Source organism: Scyliorhinus torazame, chromosome 12 (genome assembly GCF_047496885.1).
Source record: "Scyliorhinus torazame isolate Kashiwa2021f chromosome 12, sScyTor2.1, whole genome shotgun sequence".
NCBI classification, from domain to species: domain Eukaryota; kingdom Metazoa; phylum Chordata; class Chondrichthyes; order Carcharhiniformes; family Scyliorhinidae; genus Scyliorhinus; species Scyliorhinus torazame.
The window spans coordinates 100,807,322-100,833,227 of record NC_092718.1 but is presented as its reverse complement, the minus strand read 5'-3'; the positions used below and the strand labels follow the sequence as shown (position 1 = coordinate 100,833,227).

The 25,906-nt window shown below is 47.6% G+C and overlaps 1 protein-coding gene across 1 annotated transcript in view; it reads right to left on the bottom strand.

Moving 5' to 3' along the window:
* Nucleotides 1-25,906, bottom strand: part of tmem145 (transmembrane protein 145) — a 220,530-nt gene that overhangs the window by 77,882 nt on the left and 116,742 nt on the right. Inside the window, exon 11 of the mRNA XM_072470104.1 lies at nt 19,002-19,095. Coding sequence (XP_072326205.1) covers nt 19,002-19,095 — 94 coding nt within the window. The remainder of the gene's footprint in view (nt 1-19,001; nt 19,096-25,906) is intronic.

The following is a 25,906-nucleotide window of genomic DNA, read 5'->3' as shown; positions in this document are numbered from 1 at the left end:
CGCTCTCTCATCCACTCGCTCTCTCATCCACTCGCTCTCTCATCCACTCGCTCTCTCATCCACTCGCTCTCTCATCCACTCGCTCTCTCATCCACTCGCTCTCTCATCCACTCGCTCTCTCATCCACTCGCTCTCTCATCCACTCGCTCTCTCATCCACTCGCTCTCTCATCCACTCGCTCTCTCATCCACTCGCTCTCTCATCCACTCGCTCTCTCATCCACTCGCTCTCTCATCCACTCGCTCTCTCATCCACTCGCTCTCTCATCCACTCGCTCTCTCATCCACTCTCGCTCACATCCACTCTCGCTCGCTCTCTCTCATCCACTCTCTCGCTCTGTCTCATCCACTCTCTCTCGCTCTTATCCACTCTCTCTCGCTCTCTCTCACTCTCATCCACTCACTCACTCTCTCATCCACTCACTCACGCTCTCATCCACTCACTCTCGCTCTCATCCACTCTCGCTCTCATCCACTCTCGCTCTCATCCACTCTCGCTCTCATCCACTCTCGCTCTCATCCACTCTCGCTCTCATCCACTCTCGCTCTCATCCACTCTCGCTCTCATCCACTCTCGCTCTCATCCACTCTCGCTCTCATCCACTCTCGCTCGCTCGCTCTCATCCACTCTCGCTCGCTCTCTCTCATCCACTCTCGCTCTCTCTCATCCACTCTCTCTCTCTCTCTCATCCACTGTCTCTCACGCTCTATCTCTCATCCACTCTCCTCGCTCTCTCATCCACTCTCTTGCTCTCTCATCCTCATCCACTCTCTCATCCTCATTCACTCTCTCTCTCTCTCATCCACTCTCTCTCACTCTCATCCACTCTCTCACTCTCATCCACTCTCTCACTCTCATCCACTCTCTCACTCTCATCCACTCTCTCTCGCTCACTCTCTCTCATCCATTCTCTCTCGCTCTCTCTCATCCACTCTCTCTCTCTCATTCTCTCTCAATCTCATCCACTCTCTCGCTCGCCCTCATTCACTCTCTCTCTCTCTCTCATCCACTCTCTCTCACTCATTCACTCTCTCAATCTCATCCACTCTCTCGCTCTCCCTCATTCACTCTCTCTCCCTCATTCACTTTCTCTCTCTCATCCACTCTCACTCGCTCTCTCTCAACCACTCTCGCTCGCTCTCTCATCCACTCTCGCTCTCTCTCTTCCACTCTCGCTCTCTCTCTCTCATCCACTCTCTCGCTCTCTCTCATCCACTCTCTCGCTCTCTCTCATCCACTCTCTCGCTCTCTCTCATCCACTCTCGCTCTCTCTCACTCTCATCCGCTCACTCTCGCTCACTCTCTCTCATCCACTCACTCTCGCTCACTCTCTCTCATCCACTTGCTCTCTCGTCCACTCTCGCTCTCATCCACTCTCGCTCGCTCTCTCTCATCCACTCTCTCGCTCTCTCTCATCCACTCTCTCTCGCTCTCTCTCATCCACTCTCTCTCGCTCTCTCTTATCCACTCTCTCTCGCTCTCTCTTATCCACTCTCTCTCGCTCTCTCTCATCCACTCTCTCTCGCTCTCATCCACTCTCTCTCGCTCTCATCCACTCTCTCTCGCTCTCATCCACTCTCTCTCGCTCTCATCCACTCTCTCTCGCTCTCTCTCACTCTCATCCACTCTCATCCACTCTCTCTCATCCACTCTCGCTCTCATCCACTCTCGCTCTCATCCACTCTCGCTCTCATCCACTCTCGCTCTCATCCACTCTCGCTCTCATCCACTCTCGCTCTCATCCACTCTCGCTCTCATCCACTCTCGCTCTCATCCACTCTCGCTCTCATCCACTCTCGCTCTCATCCACTCTCGCTCTCATCCACTCTCGCTCTCATCCACTCTCGCTCTCATCCACTCTCGCTCTCATCCACTCTCGCTCTCATCCACTCTCGCTCTCATCCACTCTCGCTCTCATCCACTCTCGCTCTCATCCACTCTCTCTCTCTCATCCACTCTCTCTCTCTCATCCACTCTCTCTCTCTCTCATCCACTCTCTCGCTCTCATCCACTCTCTCATCCACTCTCTCTCTCTCATCCACTCTCTCGCTCTCACTCATCCACTGTCTCTCACGCTCTCTCTCTCATCCACTCTCCTCGCTCTCTCATCCACTCTCTTGCTCTCTCATCCTCATCCACTCTCTCATCCTCATTCACTCTCTCTCTCTCTCATCCACTCTCTCTCACCCACTCTCTCACTCTCATCCACTCTCTCACTCTCATCCACTCTCTCTCGCTCACTCTCTCTCATCCATTCTCTCTCGCTCTCTCTCATCCACTCTCTCTCTCTCATTCTCTCTCAATCTCATCCACTCTCTCGCTCGCCCTCATTCACTCTCTCTCATCCACTCTCTCTCACTCATTCACTCTCTCAATCTCATCCACTCTCTCGCTCTCCCTCATTCACTCTCTCTCCCTCATTCACTTTCTCTGTCTCATCCACTCTCACTCGCTCTCTCTCAACCACTCTCGCTCGCTCTCTCATCCACTCTCGCTCTCTCTCTTCCACTCTCGCTCGCTCTCTCTCATCCACTCTCTCGCTCTCTCTCATCCACTCTCTCGCTCTCTCTCATCCACTCTCTCGCTCTCTCTCATCCACTCTCTCGCTCTCTCTCACTCTCATCCGCTCACTCTCGCTCACTCTCTCTCATCCACTCACTCTCGCTCACTCTCTCTCATCCACTTGCTCTCTCGTCCACTCTCGCTCTCATCCACTCTCGCTCGCTCTCTCTCATCCACTCTCTCGCTCTCTCTCATCCACTCTCTCTCGCTCTCTCTCATCCACTCTCTCTCGCTCTCTCTCATCCACTCTCTCTCGCTCTCTCTCATCCACTCTCTCTCGCTCTCATCCACTCTCTCTCGCTCTCATCCACTCTCTCTCGCTCTCATCCACTCTCTCTCGCTCTCTCTCACTCTCATCCACTCACTCTCGCTCACTCTCTCATCCACTCTCGCTCTCATCCACTCTCGCTCTCATCCACTCTCGCTCTCATCCACTCTCTCTCTCATCCACTCTCTCTCTCATCCACTCTCTCTCTCTCATCCACTCTCTCTCTCTCATCCACTCTCTCTCTCATCCACTCTCTCTCTCATCCACTCTCTCTCTCATCCACTCTCTCTCTCATCCACTCTCTCTCTCATCCACTCTCTCTCTCATCCACTCTCTCTCTCATCCACTCTCTCTCTCATCCACTCTCTCTCTCATCCACTCTCTCTCTCATCCACTCTCTCTCTCATCCACTCTCTCTCTCATCCACTCTCTCTCTCATCCACTCTCTCTCTCATCCACTCTCTCTCTCATCCACTCTCTCTCTCATCCACTCTCTCTCTCATCCACTCTCTCTCTCATCCACTCTCTCTCTCATCCACTCTCTCTCTCATCCACTCTCTGTCTCTCTCTCATCCACTCTCTCTCATCCACTCTCTCTCTCTCATCCACTCTCTCTCTCTCTCATCCACTCTCTCTCCCTCTCTCATCCACTCTCTCGCTCTCATCCACTCTCTCATCCACTCTCTCTCTCTCATCCACTCTCTCGCTCTCTCTCATCCACTGTCTCTCACGCTCTCTCTCTCATCCACTCTCCTCGCTCTCTCATCCACTCTCTTGCTCTCTCATCCTCATCCACTCTCTCATCCTCATTCACTCTCTCTCTCTCTCACCCACTCTCTCTCACTCTCATCCACTCTCTCACTCTCATCCACTCTCTCACTCTCATCCACTCTCTCTCGCTCACTCTCTCTCATCCATTCTCTCTCGCTCTCTCTCATCCACTCTCTCTCTCTCATTCTCTCTCAATCTCATCCACTCTCTCGCTCGCCCTCATTCACTCTCTCTCTCATCCACTCTCTCTCACTCATTCACTCTCTCAATCTCATCCACTCTCTCGCTCTCCCTCATTCACTCTCTCTCCCTCATTCACTTTCTCTGTCTCATCCACTCTCACTCGCTCTCTCTCAACCACTCTCGCTCGCTCTCTCATCCACTCTCGCTCTCTCTCTTCCACTCTCGCTCGCTCTCTCTCATCCACTCTCTCGCTCTCTCTCATCCACTCTCTCGCTCTCTCTCATCCACTCTCTCTCTCACTCTCATACGCTCACTCTCGCTCACTCTCTCTCATCCACTCACTCTCGCTCACTCTCTCTCATCCACTTGCTCTCTCGTCCACTCTCGCTCTCATCCACTCTCGCTCGCTCTCTCTCATCCACTCTCTCGCTCTCTCTCATCCACTCTCTCTCGCTCTCTCTCATCCACTCTCTCTCGCTCTCTCTCATCCACTCTCTCTCGCTCTCTCTCATCCACTCTCTCTCGCTCTCATCCACACTCTCTCGCTCTCATCCACTCTCTCTCGCTCTCTCTCACTCTCATCCACTCACTCTCGCTCACTCTCTCATCCACTCTCGCTCTCATCCACTCTCGCTCTCATCCACTCTCGCTCTCATCCACTCTCGCTCTCATCCACTCTCGCTCTCATCCAAACTCGCTCTCATCCACTCTCGCTCTCATCCACTCTCGCTCTCATCCACTCTCGCTCTCATCCACTCTCTCTCATCCACTCTCTCTCTCATCCACTCTCTCTCTCATCCACTCTCTCTCTCATCCACTCTCTCTCTCATCCACTCTCTCTCTCATCCACTCTCTCTCTCATCCACTCTCTCTCTCATCCACTCTCTCTCTCATCCACTCTCTCTCTCATCCACTCTCTCTCTCTCATCCACTCTCTCTCTCTCATCCACTCTCTCTCTCTCATCCACTCTCTCTCTCTCATCCACTCTCTCTCTCTCTCATCCACTCTCTCTCTCTCTCATCCACTCTCTCTCTCTCTCATCCACTCTCCCTTTCATCCACTCTCCCTCTCATCCACTCTCTCTCTCATCCACTCTCTCTCTCATCCACTCTCTCTCTCATCCACTCTCTCTCTCTCATCTACTCTCTCTCTCTCATCCACTCTCTCTCTCATCCACTCTCTCTCTCATCCACTCTCTCTCTCATCCACTCTCTCTCTCATCCACTCTCTCTCTCATCCACTCTCTCTCTCATCCACTCTCTCTCTCATCCACTCTCTCTCTCATCCACTCTCTCTCTCATCCACTCTCTCTCTCATCCACTCTCTGTCTCTCTCTCATCCACTCTCTCTCATCCACTCTCTCTCTCTCTCATCCACTCTCTCTCTCTATCATCCACTCACTCCCACTCTCGCTCTCATCCACTCTCGCTCTCATCCACTCTCGCTCTCATCCACTCTCGCTCTCATCCACTCTCGCTCTCATCCACTCTCGCTCTCATCCACTCTCGCTCTCATCCACTCTCGCTCTCATCCACTCTCGCTCTCATCCACTCTCGCTCTCATCCACTCTCGCTCTCATCCACTCTCGCTCTCATCCACTCTCGCTCTCATCCACTCTCGCTCTCATCCACTCTCGCTCTCATCCACTCTCTCTCTCTCATCCACTCTCTCTCTCTCATCCACTCTCTCTCTCTCTCATCCACTCTCTCGCTCTCATCCACTCTCTCATCCACTCTCTCTCTCTCATCCACTCTCTCGCTCTCACTCATCCACTGTCTCTCACGCTCTCTCTCTCATCCACTCTCCTCGCTCTCTCATCCACTCTCTTGCTCTCTCATCCTCATCCACTCTCTCATCCTCATTCACTCTCTCTCTCTCTCATCCACTCTCTCTCACCCACTCTCTCACTCTCATCCACTCTCTCACTCTCATCCACTCTCTCTCGCTCACTCTCTCTCATCCATTCTCTCTCGCTCTCTCTCATCCACTCTCTCTCTCTCATTCTCTCTCAATCTCATCCACTCTCTCGCTCGCCCTCATTCACTCTCTCTCATCCACTCTCTCTCACTCATTCACTCTCTCAATCTCATCCACTCTCTCGCTCTCCCTCATTCACTCTCTCTCCCTCATTCACTTTCTCTGTCTCATCCACTCTCACTCGCTCTCTCTCAACCACTCTCGCTCGCTCTCTCATCCACTCTCGCTCTCTCTCTTCCACTCTCGCTCGCTCTCTCTCATCCACTCTCTCGCTCTCTCTCATCCACTCTCTCGCTCTCTCTCATCCACTCTCTCGCTCTCTCTCATCCACTCTCTCGCTCTCTCTCACTCTCATCCGCTCACTCTCGCTCACTCTCTCTCATCCACTCACTCTCGCTCACTCTCTCTCATCCACTCACTCTCGCTCACTCTCTCTCGTCCACTCTCGTCCACTCTCGCTCTCATCCACTCTCGCTCGCTCTCTCTCATCCACTCTCTCGCTCTCTCATCCACTCTCTCTCGCTCTCTCTCATCCACTCTCTCTCGCTCTCTCTCATCCACTCTCTCTCGCTCTCTCTCATCCACTCTCTCTCGCTCTCATCCACTCTCTCTCGCTCTCATCCACTCTCTCTCGCTCTCATCCACTCTCTCTCGCTCTCTCTCACTCTCATCCACTCACTCTCGCTCACTCTCTCATCCACTCTCGCTCTCATCCACTCTCGCTCTCATCCACTCTCGCTCTCATCCACTCTCGCTCTCATCCACTCTCGCTCTCATCCACTCTCGCTCTCATCCACTCTCTCTCTCATCCACTCTCTCTCTCATCCACTCTCTCTCTCTCATCCACTCTCTCTCTCTCATCCACTCTCTCTCTCATCCACTCTCTCTCTCATCCACTCTCTCTCTCATCCACTCTCTCTCTCATCCACTCTCTCTCTCATCCACTCTCTCTCTCATCCACTCTCTCTCTCATCCACTCTCTCTCTCATCCACTCTCTCTCTCATCCACTCTCTCTCTCATCCACTCTCTCTCTCATCCACTCTCTCTCTCATCCACTCTCTCTCTCATCCACTCTCTCTCTCATCCACTCTCTCTCTCATCCACTCTCTCTCTCATCCACTCTCTCTCTCATCCACTCTCTCTCTCATCCACTCTCTGTCTCTCTCTCATCCACTCTCTCTCATCCACTCTCTCTCTCTCATCCACTCTCTCTCTCTCTCATCCACTCTCTCTCCCTCTCTCATCCACTCTCTCGCTCTCATCCACTCTCTCATCCACTCTCTCTCTCTCATCCACTCTCTCGCTCTCTCTCATCCACTGTCTCTCACGCTCTCTCTCTCATCCACTCTCCTCGCTCTCTCATCCACTCTCTTGCTCTCTCATCCTCATCCACTCTCTCATCCTCATTCACTCTCTCTCTCTCTCATCCACTCTCTCTCACTCTCATCCACTCTCATCCACTCTCTCACTCTCATCCACTCTCTCTCGCTCACTCTCTCTCATCCATTCTCTCTCGCTCTCTCTCATCCACTCTCTCTCTCTCATTCTCTCTCAATCTCATCCACTCTCTCGCTCGCCCTCATTCACTCTCTCTCTCATCCACTCTCTCTCACTCATTCACTCTCTCAATCTCATCCACTCTCTCGCTCTCCCTCATTCACTCTCTCTCCCTCATTCACTTTCTCTGTCTCATCCACTCTCACTCGCTCTCTCTCAACCACTCTCGCTCGCTCTCTCATCCACTCTCGCTCTCTCTCTTCCACTCTCGCTCGCTCTCTCTCATCCACTCTCTCGCTCTCTCTCATCCACTCTCTCGCTCTCTCTCATCCACTCTCTCTCTCACTCTCATCCGCTCACTCTCGCTCACTCTCTCTCATCCACTCACTCTCGCTCACTCTCTCTCATCCACTTGCTCTCTCGTCCACTCTCGCTCTCATCCACTCTCGCTCGCTCTCTCTCATCCACTCTCTCGCTCTCTCTCATCCACTCTCTCTCGCTCTCTCTCATCCACTCTCTCTCGCTCTCTCTCATCCACTCTCTCTCGCTCTCTCTCATCCACTCTCTCTCGCTCTCATCCACACTCTCTCGCTCTCATCCACTCTCTCTCGCTCTCTCTCACTCTCATCCACTCACTCTCGCTCACTCTCTCATCCACTCTCGCTCTCATCCACTCTCGCTCTCATCCACTCTCGCTCTCATCCACTCTCGCTCTCATCCAAACTCGCTCTCATCCACTCTCGCTCTCATCCACTCTCGCTCTCATCCACTCTCGCTCTCATCCACTCTCTCTCTCATCCACTCTCTCTCTCATCCACTCTCTCTCTCATCCACTCTCTCTCTCATCCACTCTCTCTCTCATCCACTCTCTCTCTCATCCACTCTCTCTCTCATCCACTCTCTCTCTCATCCACTCTCTCTCTCATCCACTCTCTCTCTCATCCACTCTCTCTCTCATCCACTCTCTCTCTCATCCACTCTCTCTCTCATCCACTCTCTCTCTCTCATCCACTCTCTCTCTCTCATCCACTCTCTCTCTCTCATCCACTCTCTCTCTCTCATCCACTCTCTCTCTCTCATCCACTCTCTCTCTCTCTCATCCACTCTCTCTCTCTCTCATCCACTCTCTCTCTCTCTCATCCACTCTCCCTTTCATCCACTCTCCCTCTCATCCACTCTCTCTCTCATCCACTCTCTCTCTCATCCACTCTCTCTCTCTCATCTACTCTCTCTCTCTCATCCACTCTCTCTCTCATCCACTCTCTCTCTCATCCACTCTCTCTCTCATCCACTCTCTCTCTCATCCACTCTCTCTCTCATCCACTCTCTCTCTCATCCACTCTCTCTCTCATCCACTCTCTCTCTCATCCACTCTCTCTCTCATCCACTCTCTCTCTCATCCACTCTCTCTCTCATCCACTCTCTGTCTCTCTCTCATCCACTCTCTCTCATCCACTCTCTCTCTCTCTCATCCACTCTCTCTCTCTATCATCCACTCTCTCTCACTCTCATCCACTCTCTCTCACTCTCATCCACTCTCTCTCTCTCTCATCCACTCTCTCTCTCTCATCCACTCTCTCTCTCATCCACTTTCTCTCTCTCTCATCCACTCTCTCATCCACTCTCTCTTTCATCCACTCTCTCTTTCATCCACTCACGCTCTCATCCACTCACGCTCTCATCCACTCACGCTCTCATCCACTCTCGCTCTCATCCACTCTCGCTCTCATCCACTCTCGCTCTCATCCACTCTCGCTCTCATCCACTCTCGCTCTCATCCACTCTCGCTCTCATCCACTCTCGCTCTCATCCACTCTCGCTCTCATCCACTCACGCTCTCATCCACTCTCGCTCTCATCCACTCTCGCTCTCATCCACTCTCGCTCTCATCCACTCTCGCTCTCATCCACTCTCGCTCTCATCCACTCTCGCTCTCATCCACTCTCGCTCTCATCCACTCTCGCTCGCTCTCTCTCATCCACTCTCTCGCTCTCTCTCATCCACTCTCTCTCGCTCTCTCTCATCCACTCTCTCTCGCTCTCTCTCATCCACTCTCTCTCGCTCTCATCCACTCTCTCTCGCTCTCATCCACTCTCTCTCGCTCTCATCCACTCTCTCTCGCTCTCTCTCACTCTCATCCACTCACTCTCGCTCACTCTCTCATCCACTCTCGCTCTCATCCACTCTCGCTCTCATCCACTCTCGCTCTCATCCACTCTCGCTCTCATCCACTCTCGCTCTCATCCACTCTCGCTCTCATCCACTCTCGCTCTCATCCACTCTCGCTCTCATCCACTCTCGCTCTCATCCACTCTCGCTCTCATCCACTCTCGCTCTCATCCACTCTCGCTCTCATCCACTCTCGCTCTCATCCACTCTCGCTCTCATCCACTCTCGCTCTCATCCACTCTCTCTCTCTCATCCACTCTCTCTCTCTCTCTCATCCACTCTCTCGCTCTCATCCACTCTCTCATCCACTCTCTCTCTCTCATCCACTCTCTCGCTCTCTCTCATCCACTGTCTCTCACGCTCTCTCTCTCATCCACTCTCCTCGCTCTCTCATCCACTCTCTTGCTCTCTCATCCTCATCCACTCTCTCATCCTCATTCACTCTCTCTCTCTCTCATCCACTCTCTCTCACTCTCATCCACTCTCTCTCTCATCCACTCTCTCACTCTCATCCACTCTCTCACTCTCATCCACTCTCTCACTCTCATCCACTCTCTCTCGCTCACTCTCTCTCATCCATTCTCTCTCGCTCTCTCTCATCCACTCTCTCTCTCTCATTCTCTCTCAATCTCATCCACTCTCTCGCTCGCCCTCATTCACTCTCTCTCTCTCCCTCATTCACTCTCTCTCTCTCTCTCATCCACTCTCTCTCACTCATTCACTCTCTCAATCTCATCCACTCTCTCGCTCTCCCTCATTCACTCTCTCTCCCTCATTCACTTTCTCTGTCTCATCCATTCTCACTCGCTCTCTCTCAACCACTCTCGCTCGCTCTCTCATCCACTCTCGCTCTCTCTCTCTCATCCACTCTCTCGCTCTCTCTCATCCACTCTCTCGCTCTCTCTCATCCACTCTCTCGCTCTCTCTCATCCACTCTCTCGCTCTCTCTCATCCACTCTCTCGCTCTCTCTCACTCTCATCCGCTCACTCTCGCTCACTCTCTCTCATCCACTCACTCTCGCTCACTCTCTCTCATCCACTTGCTCTCTCGTCCACTCTCGCTCGCTCTCTCTCATCCACTCTCTCGCTCTCTCTCATCCACTCTCTCTCGCTCTCTCTCATCCACTCTCTCTCGCTCTCTCTCATCCACTCTCTCTCGCTCTCATCCACTCTCTCTCGCTCTCATCCACTCTCTCTCGCTCTCTCTCACTCTCATCCACTCACTCTCGCTCTCATCCACTCTCGCTCTCATCCACTCTCGCTCTCATCCACTCTCGCTCTCATCCACTCTCGCTCTCATCCACTCTCTCTCTCTCTCATCCACTCTCTCTCTCTCTCATCCACTCTCTCGCTCTCATCCACTCTCTCGCTCTCATCCACTCTCTCTCTCTCATCCACTCTCTCTCTCTCATCCACTCTCTCATCCACTCTCTCTCATCCACTCTCTCTCTCTCATCCACTCTCTCTCTCATCCACTCTCTCTCTCATCCACTCTCTCTCTCTCATCCACTCTCTCTCTCTCATCCACTCTCTCTCTCATCCACTCTCTCTCTCATCCACTCTCTCTCTCATCCACTCTCTCTCTCTCATCCACTCTCTCTCTCATCCACTCTCTCTCTCATCCACTCTCTCTCTCATCCACTCTCTCTCTCATCCACTCTCTCTCTCATCCACTCTCTCTCATCCACTCTCCCTCTCTCATCCACTCTCTCTCTCATCCACTCCCTCTCTCATCCACTCCCTCTCTCATCCACTCCCTCTCTCATCCACTCTCTCTCTCTCATCCACTCTCTCTCTCTCATCCACTCTCTCTCTCTCTCATCCACTCTCTCTCTCTCTCATCCACTCTCTCTCTCTCTCATCCACTCTCTCTCTCTCATCCACTCTCTCTCTCTCATCCACTCTCTCTCTCTCTCATCCACTCTTTCTCTCTCTCATCCACTCTCTCTCCCTTTCATCCACTCTCCCTCTCATCCACTCTCTCTCTCATCCACTCTCTCTCTCTCATCCACTCTCTCTCTCTCATCCACTCTCCCTCTCTCATCCACTCTCCCTCTCTCATCCACTCTCTCTCTCATCCACTCTCTCTCTCATCCACTCTCTCTCTCATCCACTCTCTCTCTCATCCACTCTCTCTCTCATCCACTCTCTCTCTCATCCACTCTCTCTCTCTCCACTCTCTCTCTCTCATCCACTCTCTCTCTCTCTCATCCACTCTCTCTCTCTCTTATCCACTCTCTCTCTCTCTCATCCACTCTCTCTCTCTCTCATCCACTCTCCCTTTCATCCACTCTCCCTCTCATCCACTCTCTCTCTCATCCACTCTCTCTCTCTCATCCACTCTCTCTCTCTCATCCACTCTCTCTCTCATCCACTCTCTCTCTCATCCACTCTCTCTCTCATCCACTCTCTCTCTCATCCACTCTCTCTCTCATCCACTCTCTCTCTCATCCACTCTCTCTCTCATCCACTCTCTCTCTCATCCACTCTCTCTCTCATCCACTCTCTCTCTCATCCACTCTCTCTCTCATCCACTCTCTCTCTCATCCACTCTCTCTCTCATCCACTCTCTCTCTCATCCACTCTCTGTCTCTCTCTCATCCACTCTCTCTCATCCACTCTCTCTCTCTCTCATCCACTCTCTCTCTCTATCATCCACTCTCTCTCACTCTCATCCACTCTCTCTCACTCTCATCCACTCTCTCTCTCTCTCATCCACTCTCTCTCTCTCTCATCCACTCTCTCTCTCATCCACTTTCTCTCTCTCTCATCCACTCTCTCTCTCTCTCATCCACTCTCTCTCTCATCCACTCTCTCTCTCTCTCATCCACTCTCTCTCTCTCTCATCCACTCTCTCTCTCTCTCATCCACTCTCTCTCTCATCCACTTTCTCTCTCATCCACTTTCTCTCTCTCTCATCCACTCTCTCATCCACTCTCTCTTTCATCCACTCTCTCTTTCATCCACTCTCTCTTTCATCCACTCACGCTCTCATCCACTCACGCTCTCATCCACTCTCGCTCTCATCCACTCTCGCTCTCATCCACTCTCGCTCTCATCCACTCTCGCTCTCATCCACTCTCGCTCTCATCCACTCTCGCTCTCATCCACTCTCGCTCTCATCCACTCTCGCTCTCATCCTCTCTCTCTCTCAACCTCTCTCTCTCTCATCCACTCTCTCTCTCTCTCACTCTCTCATACACTCTCTCTCTCATCCACTCTCTCTCTCATCCACTCTCTCTCTCATCCACTCTCTCTCTCATCCACTCTCTCTCTCATCCACTCTCTCTCTCATCCACTCTCTCTCTCTCTCTCATCCACTCTCCCTTTCATCCACTCTCTCTCTCATCCACTCTCTCTCTCATCCACTCTCTCTCTCTCATCCACTCTCTCTCTCTCTCTCATCCACTCTCTCTCTCTCTCTCATCCACTCTCTCTCTCTCATCCACTCTCTCTTTCATCCACTCTCTCTCTTTCATCCACTCTCTCTCTTTCATCCACTCTCTCTCTTTCATCCACTCTCTCTCTTTCATCCACTCTCTCTCTTTCATCCACTCGCTCTCTTTCATCCACTCTCTCTCTTTCATCCACTCTCTCTCTTTCATCCACTCTCTCTCTTTCATCCACTCTCTCTCTTTCATCCACTCTCTCTCTTTCATCCACTCTCTCTCTTTCATCCACTCTCTCTCTCTTTCATCCACTCTCTCTCTCTTTCATCTACTCTCTCTCTTTCATCCACTCTCTCTCTCTTTCATCCACTCTCTCTCTTTCATCCACTCTCTCTCTTTCATCCACTCTCTCTCTTTCATCCACTCTCTCTCTTTCATCCACTCTCTCTCTTTCATCCACTCTCTCTCTTACATCTCTCTCTCTTTCATCCACTCTCTCTCTTTCATCCACTCTCTCTCTTTCATCCACTCTCTTTCATCCACTCTCTCTCTTTCATCCACTCTCTCTCTTTCATCCACTCTCTCTCTTTCATCCACTCTCTCTCTTTCATCCACTCTCTCTCTTTCATCCACTCTCTCTCTTTCATCCACTCTCTCTCTTTCATCCACTCTCTCACTTTCATCCACTCTCTCACTTTCTTCCACTCTCTCTCTTTCTTCCACTCTCTCTCTTTCTTCCACTCTCTCTCTTTCTTCCACTCTCTCTCTTTCTTCCACTCTCTCTCTTTCTTCCACTCTCTCTCTTTCTTCCACTCTCTCTCTTTCTTCCACTCTCTCTCTTTCTTCCACTCTCTCTCTTTCATCCACTCTCTCTCTTTCATCCACTCTCTCTCTCTTTCATCCACTCTCTCTCTTTCATCCACTCTCTCTCTTTCATCCACTCCCTCTCTTTCATCCACTCCCTCTCTTTCATCCACTCCCTCTCTTTCATCCACTCCCTCTCTTTCATCCACTCTCTCTCTCATCCACTCTCTCTCTCTCTCATCCACTCTCCCTTTCATCCACTCTCTCTCATCCTCTCTCTCTCTCATCCACTCTCTCTCTCATCCACTCTCTCTCTCATCCACTCTCTCTCTCATCCACTCTCTCTCTCTCTCATCCACTCTCTCTCTCTCTCTCATCCACTCTCTCTCTCTCTCTCATCCACTCTCTCTCTCTCTCATCCACTCTCTCTCTCTCATCCACTCTCTCTCTCTCATCCACTCTCTCTCTCTCTCATCCACTCTTTCTCTCTCTCATCCACTCTCTCTCCCTTTCATCCACTCTCCCTCTCATCCACTCTCTCTCTCATCCACTCTCTCTCTCTCATCCACTCTCTCTCTCTCATCCACTCTCCCTCTCTCATCCACTCTCTCTCTCATCCACTCTCTCTCTCATCCACTCTCTCTCTCATCCACTCTCTCTCTCATCCACTCTCTCTCTCATCCACTCTCTCTCTCTCCACTCTCTCTCTCTCATCCACTCTCTCTCTCTCTCATCCACTCTCTCTCTCTCTTATCCACTCTCTCTCTCTCTCATCCACTCTCTCTCTCTCTCATCCACTCTCCCTTTCATCCACTCTCCCTCTCATCCACTCTCTCTCTCATCCACTCTCTCTCTCATCCACTCTCTCTCTCTCATCCACTCTCTCTCTCTCATCCACTCTCTCTCTCATCCACTCTCTCTCTCATCCACTCTCTCTCTCATCCACTCTCTCTCTCATCCACTCTCTCTCTCATCCACTCTCTCTCTCATCCACTCTCTCTCTCATCCACTCTCTCTCTCATCCACTCTCTCTCTCATCCACTCTCTCTCTCATCCACTCTCTCTCTCATCCACTCTCTCTCTCATCCACTCTCTCTCTCATCCACTCTCTGTCTCTCTCTCATCCACTCTCTCTCATCCACTCTCTCTCTCTCTCATCCACTCTCTCTCTCTCTCATCCACTCTCTCTCTCTATCATCCACTCTCTCTCACTCTCATCCACTCTCTCTCACTCTCATCCACTCTCTCTCTCTCTCATCCACTCTCTCTCTCTCTCATCCACTCTCTCTCTCATCCACTTTCTCTCTCTCTCATCCACTCTCTCTCTCTCTCATCCACTCTCTCTCTCATCCACTCTCTCTCTCTCTCATCCACTCTCTCTCTCTCTCATCCACTCTCTCTCTCTCTCATCCACTCTCTCTCTCATCCACTTTCTCTCTCTCTCATCCACTGTCTCATCCAATCTCTCTTTCATCCACTCTCTCTTTCATCCACTCTCTCTTTCATCCACTCACGCTCTCATCCACTCTCGCTCTCATCCACTCTCGCTCTCATCCACTCTCGCTCTCATCCACTCTCGCTCTCATCCACTCTCGCTCTCATCCACTCTCGCTCTCATCCACTCTCGCTCTCATCCACTCTCGCTCTCATCCACTCTCGCTCTCATCCACTCTCGCTCTCATCCTCTCTCTCTCTCAACCTCTCTCTCTCTCATCCACTCTCTCTCTCTCTCACTCTCTCATACACTCTCTCTCTCATCCACTCTCTCTCTCATCCACTCTCTCTCTCATCCACTCTCTCTCTCATCCACTCTCTCTCTCATCCACTCTCTCTCTCATCCACTCTCTCTCTCTCTCTCATCCACTCTCCCTTTCATCCACTCTCTCTCTCATCCACTCTCTCTCTCATCCACTCTCTCTCTCTCATCCACTCTCTCTCTCTCTCTCATCCACTCTCTCTCTCTCTCTCATCCACTCTCTCTCTCTCATCCACTCTCTCTTTCATCCACTCTCTCTCTTTCATCCACTCTCTCTCTTTCATCCACTCTCTCTCTTTCATCCACTCTCTCTCTTTCATCCACTCGCTCTCTTTCATCCACTCTCTCTCTTTCATCCACTCTCTCTCTTTCATCCACTCTCTCTCTTTCATCCACTCTCTCTCTTTCATCCACTCTCTCTCTTTCATCCACTCTCTCTCTTTCATCCACTCTCTCTCTCTTTCATCCACTCTCTCTCTCTTTCATCTACTCTCTCTCTTTCATCCACTCTCTCTCTCTTTCATCCACTCTCTCTCTTTCATCCACTCTCTCTCTTTCATCCACACTCTCTCTTTCATCCACTCTCTCTCTTTCATCCACTCTCTCTCTTACATCTCTCTCTCTTTCATCCACTCTCTCTCTTTCATCCACTCTCTCTCTTTCATCCACTCTCTTTCATCCACTCTCTCTCTTTCATCCACTCTCTCTCTTTCATCCACTCTCTCTCTTTCATCCACTCTCTCTCTTTCATCCACTCTCTCTCTTTCATCCACTCTCTCTCTTTCATCCACTCTCTCTCTTTCATCCACTCTCTCTCTTTCATCCACTCTCTCACTTTCATCCACTCTCTCACTTTCTTCCACTCTCTCTCTTTCTTCCACTCTCTCTCTTTCTTCCACTCTCTCTCTTTCTTCCACTCTCTCTCTTTCTTCCACTCTCTCTCTTTCTTCCACTCTCTCTCTTTCTTCCACTCTCTCTCTTTCTTCCACTCTCTCTCTTTCTTCCACTCTCTCTCTTTCTTCCACTCTCTCTCTTTCATCCACTCTCTCTCTTTCATCCACTCTCTCTCTTTCATCCACTCTCTCTCTCTTTCATCCACTCTCTCTCTTTCATCCACTCTCTCTCTCTTTCATCCACTCCCTCTCTTTCATCCACTCCCTCTCTTTCATCCACTCTCTCTCTCATCCACTCTCTCTCTCTCTCATCCACTCTCCCTTTCATCCACTCTCTCTCTCATCCTCTCTCTCTCTCATCCACTCTCTCTCTCATCCACTCTCTCTCTCATCCACTCTCTCTCTCTCTCATCCACTCTCTCTCTCTCTCTCATCCACTCTCTCTCTCTCATCCACTCTCTCTCTCTCTCTCATCCACTCTCTCTCTCTCATCCACTCTCTCATCCACTCTCTCTCTTTCATCCACTCTCTCTCTTTCATCCACTCTCTCTTTCATCCACTCTCTCTCTTTCATCTCTCTCTCTTTCATCCACTCTCTCTCTTTCATCCACTCTCTCTCTTTCATCCACTCTCTCTCTTTCATCCACTCTCTCTCTTTCATCCACTCTCTCTCTTTCATCCACTCTCTCTCTTTTATCCACTCTCTCTCTCTCTCATCCACTCTCCCTTTCATCCACTCTCTCTCTCATCCTCTCTCTCTCTCATCCACTCTCTCTCTCATCCACTCTCTCTCTCTCTCATCCACTCTCTCTCTCTCTCTCATCCACTCTCTCTCTCTCTCTCATCCACTCTCTCTCTCTCATCCACTCTCTCATCCACTCTCTCTCTTTCATCCACTCTCTCTCTTTCATCCACTCTCTCTTTCATCCACTCTCTCTCTTTCATCTCTCTCTCTTTCATCCACTCTCTCTCTTTCATCCACTCTCTCTCTTTCATCCACTCTCTCTCTTTCATCCACTCTCTCTCTTTCATCCACTCTCTCTCTTTCATCCACTCTCTCTCTTTTATCCACTCTCTCTCTCTTTCATCCACTCTCTCTCTTTCATCCACTCTCTCTCTTTCATCCACTCTCTCTCTTTCATCCACTCTCTCTCTTTCATCCACTCTCTCTCTTTCATCCACTCTCTCTCTTTCATCCACTCTCTCTCTTTCATCCACTCTCTCTCTTTCATCCACTCTCTCTCTTTCATCCACTCTCTCTCTTTCATCCACTCTCTCTTTCATCCACTCTCTCTCTTTCATCCATTCTCTCTCTCTTTCATCCACTCTCTCTCTCTTTCATCCACTCTCTCTCTCTTTCATCTACTCTCTCTCTTTCATCCACTCTCTCTCTTACATCTCTCTCTTTCATCCACTCTCTCTCTTTCATCCACTCTCTCTCTTTCATCCACTCTCTCTTTCATCCACTCTCTCTCTTTCATCCACTCTCTCTCTTTCTTCCACTCTCTCTCTTTCATCCACTCTCTCTCTTTCATCCACTCTCTCTCTTTCATCCACTCTCTCTCTTTCATCCACTCTCTCTCTTTCATCCACTCTCTCTCTTTCATCCACTCTCTCTCTTTCATCCACTCTCTCTCTTTCATCCACTCCCTCTCTTTCATCCACTCCCTCTCTTTCATCCACTCCCTCTCTTTCATCCACTCCCTCTCTTTCATCCACTCTCTCTCTCATCCACTCGCTCTCTCTCTCATCCACTCTCCCTTTCATCCACTCTCTCTCTCATCCACTCTCTCTCTCATCCACTCTCTCTCTCATCCACTCTCTCTCTCTCTCTCTCTCATCCACTCTCTCTCTCTCTCTCTCATCCACTCTCTCTCTCTCATCCACTCTCTCTTTCATCCACTCTCTCTCTTTCATCCACTCTCTCTTTCATCCACTCTCTCTCTTTCATCCACTCTCTCACTTTCATCCACTCTCTCACTTTCATCCACTCTCTCTCTTTCTTCCACTCTCTCTCTTTCTTCCACTCTCTCTCTTTCTTCCACTCTCTCTCTTTCTTCCACTCTCTCTCTTTCATCCACTCTCTCTCTTTCATCCACTCTCTCTCTCTTTCATCCACTCTCTCTCTCTTTCATCCACTCTCTCTTTCATCCACTCTCTCTCTTTCATTCACTCTCTCTCTTTCATTCACTCGCTCTCTTTCATTCACTCTCTCTCTTTCATCCACTCTCTCTTTCATCCACTCTCTCTCTTTCATCCACTCTCTCTCTTTCATCCACTCTCTCTCTCTTTCATCCACTCTCTCTCTCTTTCATTCACTCTCTCTCTTACATCCACTCTCTCTCTTTCATCCACTCTCTCTCTTTCATCCACTCTCTCTCTTTCATCCACTCTCTCTCTTTCATCCACTCTCTCTCTTTCATCCACTCCCTCTCTTTCATCCACTCCCTCTCTTTCATCCACTCTCTCTCTCCAACTGCGTTCAAAGACACCGTAGCCCAATGTAGCACCATTGCTCCTTCCACTCTCCCCCGATTGGGACACATCTGAATGTGTAGCGCCAGGTTTGGAGTGCATGCCTGGGTATGTGGGGACTTGGCTGCAGGCCAGTTGCAATCTGATGGCAACACTGGACAGTTACACATGCTCTGTTGCTCTGGTTGGTATTTCTGTGCAGTCTCTACTGCCGCTAACCCCAGGCTGGAGGGCAATCTCAGTCAGCAGACTCACCTCAGCCTCATAGATGAACAGGATGATGTGTGTGATGGTGTACAGTGACATGTAAACGGTGAGCTTCACTGACCCACTGTGGCTGATCCGGCCTCTGAATGGAGAGAAAGAGCAGAGTGTCGAGCAACGGGCTCTTTATACTCATCAACTAACGCATTAGTTACACAAACTAAAGGAGGCTATTCAGCATCTCCAGCCTGTTACCCAGGAAGGGGCCCCTCGACCCTGCTTGGCCATTTCATCAGAAAATAGCAGATCCAAATCCAAACTTAATCCAGCTGCCTTACTCGGATATTCGTTCACACCAAACAAATCCTTGTTTCACAGATTTATAAAAATGAACATTCCTGCACAGTTAAAAGGGTTCAACGTCAGCAGTTAAGCAGAAAATGAATAATAATTTCACGTGCACTTTACTCCTTACAAGTAACGAAAGATCATTGTCATGTGAGAGTACCTTTAAGAAATGGATGTGTAAGCAATGTACCTTTCAGAAAACAATGATGTCAGAGAGTGGGTGGTCTGAGCTCAGTTCAGTCATTTTGTAGTTTCAGTTTTGAGGAAAAGAGCTTGGTGTGTGTTTGTGTTTGCAGTGAGCTGGATCTGCTGTGATCTCTGCCATGAAAGACTATCTCTGTGTGATATGGTACGAATTAAGTAATGGCATGATGGGAAAACTGGTCAATGGGAAGACTGGTCAAAAGGTTTGATACAATATAAGAAAGGCTGAAACTACTCATTCCAGCTCACCAGGCCCAGGTAAAAAATGCTGCCCTAACCATTTTCAGACTAGTATGGCTGTAGGCCAACTCTGCATAACTTGAAGTCTGAAAAGATCAGCGAAGGTCGAGCCATTCCAAAACACCGGACCTCGGCAACTCCTGATAAAACTAACTCGTCATAACCCAGGGCCGGAGGAATTTAAAACAAAGATAGGTTCAGGAAGAAACAAATCTATTCTGACCTTTCAATGTTCCCTCCGAGGACTAAATAATGGTATGAGTGATATGACCAAACATGGTCTGGTCTTTGCTTCCGTTTGTATTTCCGATCAAACTCTTGACCATAATGTTGTCACATAATCTTGATAAAGATAATGTATAAATATTGAGCTAATTCTTCGCGAAAGCGCGGAACTTGTGAAAGACTGAGCAGTTTTGTTGACTGCTCTCTGACTTCAAGTTTCAGCCATTACTGCATGCAGTTGTTTTCGACAATAAAGCTTGTTATTCTGTCTTAACGAGTGTGTTGAAATTTTCTGCCACAGAAGCGGGAAAATATTGACTTTGACATCTGGATCATTTGGGTGATTTAAACTCATAATAGTAAAGCCTTTAACCTGATGTGTTTCTGTTTAAAGGTGTTAAGTCTCTCTTGGATGTTGAAAGGAATAATTGAAGGATTATTTAGAGTTGTAAAATGTTTGGGGTTATCTTTGAAGTAAGGGGTGTTAAGTGATCCAATGTTTATTTAAAAGGTTAAGTTGAGTTCATAGAATAAACATTGTTTTGTATTTAAAAACCCACGTGTCCATAATTGTAATCTCACACCTGGAGAACTAGCCGCATGCTTCAAAAGCAACAATCCATTAAAGGGAGAGGTTGGTCGAACTCCATGATACATTTGGGGTTCTGAAAACACCTCTCCCATAACAATTGGGGGCTTGAGGAGATATAAGTCTATCTATTGGATTGGCTTTTGTGAACTTAAAGACAGTGAAGGATTATTGCTTTTCCGGTGTGGTATTTTAGTTTAAGTGGGGAGAGTGTTGTGAACAATGATTCTTTCAGAGGCTGAGAAGTTTTTGTGGGTGGACACGATGACATGTGATACCTTACGGACAGAGACGAAAAGCAGACTGTTAGATTTGGCAAGAACATTGCAGTTAACATTACCTGACAAAATGCAAAAAAATGAGGTAATTATGGCGGTGGTTAAGCATTTAAAGTTGCCTGAGATAGAGTTTAACTCATGGGAAATGGCAAAAATTCAGTTGCAAATTAAACAAATGGAACATGAGAAAGAATTAAAGTGGATTGAATACAAAAGAGAGAGAGGGGAAAAAGAAAAAGTAAGTGAGAGAGAGGAAAAAGAAAAGGAGGGAGAAGAAAGGAAGAAAGAATAGCCCTAGCAGTACAAAAAGAAAAAGAAAGGGAGATACAGATCAGGGAAAAAGATAAAGAGAGGGAGTTTGAACTTCAGAAAATGGCCATGAAACATGAAAGTCAGTTAAAATTGGCAGACATAAAGGGAAACGTACAGTTGGATGATAGTGATGAGGATAGTGAAAAAGAGCGTCATTGTCGAAGGCTTGGTGGGAATCTATTTAAATATGTCCAAGCATTGCCATGGTTTGACGAGAAGGAAGTGGAAGCCTTTTTCATTTCATTTGAGAAGGTAGCTAAACAAATGAAATGGCTACAGGACATGTGGGTATTACTGATTCAAACAAAGCTGGTAGGTAGAGCTAGTGAAGTGTTTGCATCACTACCGGAGGAGGTATCTGGAATGTATGAGGAGGTGAAGAAATCCATCTTAAGTGCATATGAGCTAGTGCCTGAAGCTTACAGACAAAGGTTTAGAAATTTAAGGAAAGAATTTGGTCAAACATACATGGAGTTTGAAAGGCTCAAACAGAGTAATTTTGATAGGTGGATAAGGGCTTTGAAAATAGACCAAACATATGAAGCTCTCAGAGAAATTATACTTTTGGAAGAATTTAAAAATTCAATTCCTGATGTAGTGAGAACTCATGTAGAAGAACAGAGGGTTAAAACTGCGAGTTTAGCAGTGGAAATGGCAGATGATTATGAATTAGTTCATATATCAAAGATTGGTTTCCAACATCAGTTTCAGCCGGTGAGGGATAGAAACTGGGGACATGAGAACTACTCAAGTGGTAAAGATAAAGATTTATCTGATGGGAGACAATAAAGAGAATGTCATGTGAGGGTACATCTTAAATAAACATTGGATCTCTTAACACCCCTTACTTCAAAGATAACTCAGAAAATATTGCAACAGTAAATACTTCCTTAAAATGTTCCTTCAAACATCCAAGAGACTTAACACCTTTAAACAGTATCATATCAGGTTAAAAGATATATATATTTTCTGTAGAATGGCAGAGATATATTAGCTTGGTTGATTTCAGCTCCAGCACCTTGCTTTCTTCTTGTAGCTCTCTGGACACACACAGACACCCACCCACTGCTTTTTAAACTGAAATTAAAAACCTGCAAAGCTAAACTGCAAAATGTCTCACCTGACCTCAGCCCCACCCACTCTCTGACATCACTGTTTTCTCAAAGGTACATTGCTTAAACATCCAGTTCTTAAAGACACTCTTGCATGACAGTACCTTTAAGACAAGGATATTAAAGCAATGTACCTTTAAGAAAGCAGTGATTTCAGAGAGTCAGCCATTTTGCAGGTTTTTAGATTCAGTTTTGAAAAAGAGCTGGTGTGTGTCTGTGTGTTTCCAGAGAGCTGCAGTTAGTTTGAAAAGAGCTTGTGAGTGTCTGTGTTTTGCAGTGAGCTGGATTTGCTGTGATGTCTGCCATAAAAGACCATCTCTGGATCATTTGGGTGATTTAAACTCATAATAGTAAAACCGTTAACCTGATGTGATTTTGTTTAAGGTGTTAAGTCTCTTGGAAGTTTGAAGGAACATTTTAAGGAATTATTTACTGTTGCAATATTTTCTGAGTTATCTTTGAAGTAAGGGGTGTTAAGAGATCCAATTTTTATTTAAGATGTTAAGTTGAGTTCATGGAATAAAACATGTTTTGTGTTAAAAAACCCACGTGTCCATAATTGTAATCCCACACCAAGAGAAAAAGCCGTGTGCTCGGAAAAGCAACAAATCCATTAAAGGGAGAGGTTGGTTGAACTCCATGATACATTTTGGGGTTCTGAAATGCCTCACCCATAACAAGAGTGTACCTCAGATTAAAAAAGACATCTAGGAGGATGGAAAAGAAATGAAAAGTTTCAAATGTTTTCACTGTAATAAACTAGGCCATGTAAAGTCACAGTGTCGGTGGTTGAAGAAAAGCACTGGAAAGGCTGATGTGGTAACGCAGGATGAGACAGTGGGATTTGTTGGAGTGGTAAAGGAAAGCCCAAGGGAAGCGAAGGAGGTACAAATAATTGTACAGCCTGTTCAACAAGTAATTGTTAAGAAGGTGCCAGACATCTTTAAAGAATTTTCTTGTGTGGGTAAAGTTTACTAGTGTATCAGGAGGAGCAGGTAAAGAAGTCACAATTTTAAGAGATACAGGGGCTAGTCAATCTTTAATGGTAAGAGATGAGGAATTATGTAGTTTGGGAAGAATGTTCCCAGAAAAGGTGGTGATATGTGGAATTCAGGGTGTGAGGAGTAGCGTTCCATTATATAAGGTAAGGTTGGAAAGTCCAGTGAAGAGTGGAGAAGTGGTAGTAGGAGTAATAGATAAACTATCTCACCCAGGGATACAGTTTATCTTGGGTAATGATATAGCTGGATCGCAGGTGGGAGTGATGCCTACTGTGGTTGATAAGCCAGTGGAAAATTAGTCAACTGAAGTGTTGAAGGACGAATATCCTGGGATTTTTCCGGATAGTGTAGTAACAAAATCGCAAAGTCACAGGTTAAGACAAGAGGAGAAATCAAAGTGTGAAGATGGAGTTGAAGTGCAATTATCAGAAACTATTTTTGATCAGATGGTTGAAAAAGAACAAGAACAGGTGGAGGATGAGGCGGATATTTTAAGTTCAGGAAAACTGGTGAAGTTACAACAGAAAGATGTAGAAATAAAACGGATATATCAGAAAGCATATACGGAAGAGGAATCTGAGAATATACCAGAGTGTTATTACCGTAAAAATGATGTCTTGATGAGAAAACGGAGACCTGTACAAATGCAGGCGGATGAAAAGTGGGCAGAAGTTCATCAAGTAGTATTGCCGGTAGGGTATAGAAAGAAGGTGTTGTGAGTTGCACATGAGGTACCAGTGGGAGGTCATTTGGGAATAGGAAAAACTCAAGCTAAAATCCAGAAACATTTTTATTGGCCTGGACTACATAAAGATGTAGTTAAATTTTGTCAATCATGTCACACATGTCAAGTGATAGGGAAACCTCAAGCAGTGATAAAACCAGCGCCCTTAATACCCATTCCAGCATTTGAGGAACCTTTTACAAGGGTCCTAATCGATTGTGTAGGACCGCTTCCTAAAACAAAAAAGTGGGAATCAATATCTTTTGACTGGAATGGATGTGTCTACTAGGTTTCCAGAGGCCATTCCAGTTTGTAATATTACAGCTAAAAGGATTGTGGAGGAGTTACTTAAATTCTTTACTAGATATGGACTACCTACAGGAATTCAATCGGATCAAGGATCGAATTTTACTTCAAAGTTATTCAAAGAAGTTATGGATAGCTTAGGAATAAAACAATTTAAATCAACTGCGTACCATCCAGAATCGCAGGGAGCGTTAAAAAGGTGGCATCAGACATTAAAGACAATGTTGAGGGCATATTGTCAAGATTATCCAGAGGATTGGGATAAAGGAATCCCATTCGTAATGTTTGTAATTAGGGATGCACCTAATGAGTGTACCAAATTTAGTTCTTTTGAACTAATTTTTGGTCATGAGGTAAGAGGACCTCTTAAATTGATTAAGGAAAAATTGGTGGGTGAGAAATCGGAAATTACACTATTAGATTACGTGTCAAATTTTAGGGAACGATTAAATAGAGCAGGTGAATTGGCTAGACAACGTTTGAAAGTTGCACAAAATGTGATGAAACGGGTAGCAGACAAGAAATCCAAAGTTTGTAGTTTTGCCAGTGGGGATAAAGTTTTAGTGTTGTTACCAGTGGTAGGTGAGCCTTTAAAAGCTAGGTTTTGTGGACCGTATCAGATTGAAAGGAATTAAGTGAGGTGAATTATGTGGTAAAAACACCAGATAGAAGGAAAACTCACCGAGTGTGTCATGTGAATATGCTTAAAAGGTACTTTGAAAGGGAAGGAGAGAAAAAGGAGGTTTTAATGATTCGAACTCAAAGTGACGAACCAAATCCAGATGACTGTGAATTTGACATACCTCATATTAAATTGGAAAATGAATATGTTCTTAAAAATTGGGATGAATTGTTAAGTTACCTTCCAGAGGAAAAACGAACTGACCTGAAAGAGTTATTGATATCAAATGGGCAAGTCTGTAGAGATAAATTGGGAAGTACTAAAATGGCTATACATGATGTAGATGTGGGAAATGCTGTTCCTATCAAACAACATCCATATAGACTTAATCCTTTAAAATTGGCACAGGTTAACAGAGAGAGATTGAGAGTATGCTGAAGAATGGCATAATTGAAGTGGGTTGCAGCCAATGGAGCTCACCCATAGTGATGGTACCTAAACCAGACGGTACCCAACGGTTGTGTGTGGACTATCGAAAGGTGAATACAGTTACAAGAACGGACTCTTATCCTATCCCACGTTTGGAGGATCGCATTGAGAAAGTGGGACAATCCGCTTTTATTTCCAAATTGGATTTACTGAAAGGTTACTGGCAAGTACCTTTATCTGAAAGGGCGAAGGAGATTTCAGCTTTTGTGACTCCAGATGGGATATACCAGTTCAAAGTTATGCCATTTGGCATGAAAAACACCCCAGCAACATTTCAACGGTTAACTAACAAAGTCGTTTCAGGATTACCCAATTGTGCGGTATACATCGACGATCTGGTAGTTTTCAGCCAGACATGGAAAGAACAGCTAAAACATCTGATGGAGTTATTCGATCGACTTCAGGAGGCGGGTTTGGTGATAAAACTAGCCAAACGCGAATTAGGAAAAGCCCAAGTCACTTTCCTTGGCCATACAATTGGACAGGGCGACTGGTCCCACAGGATG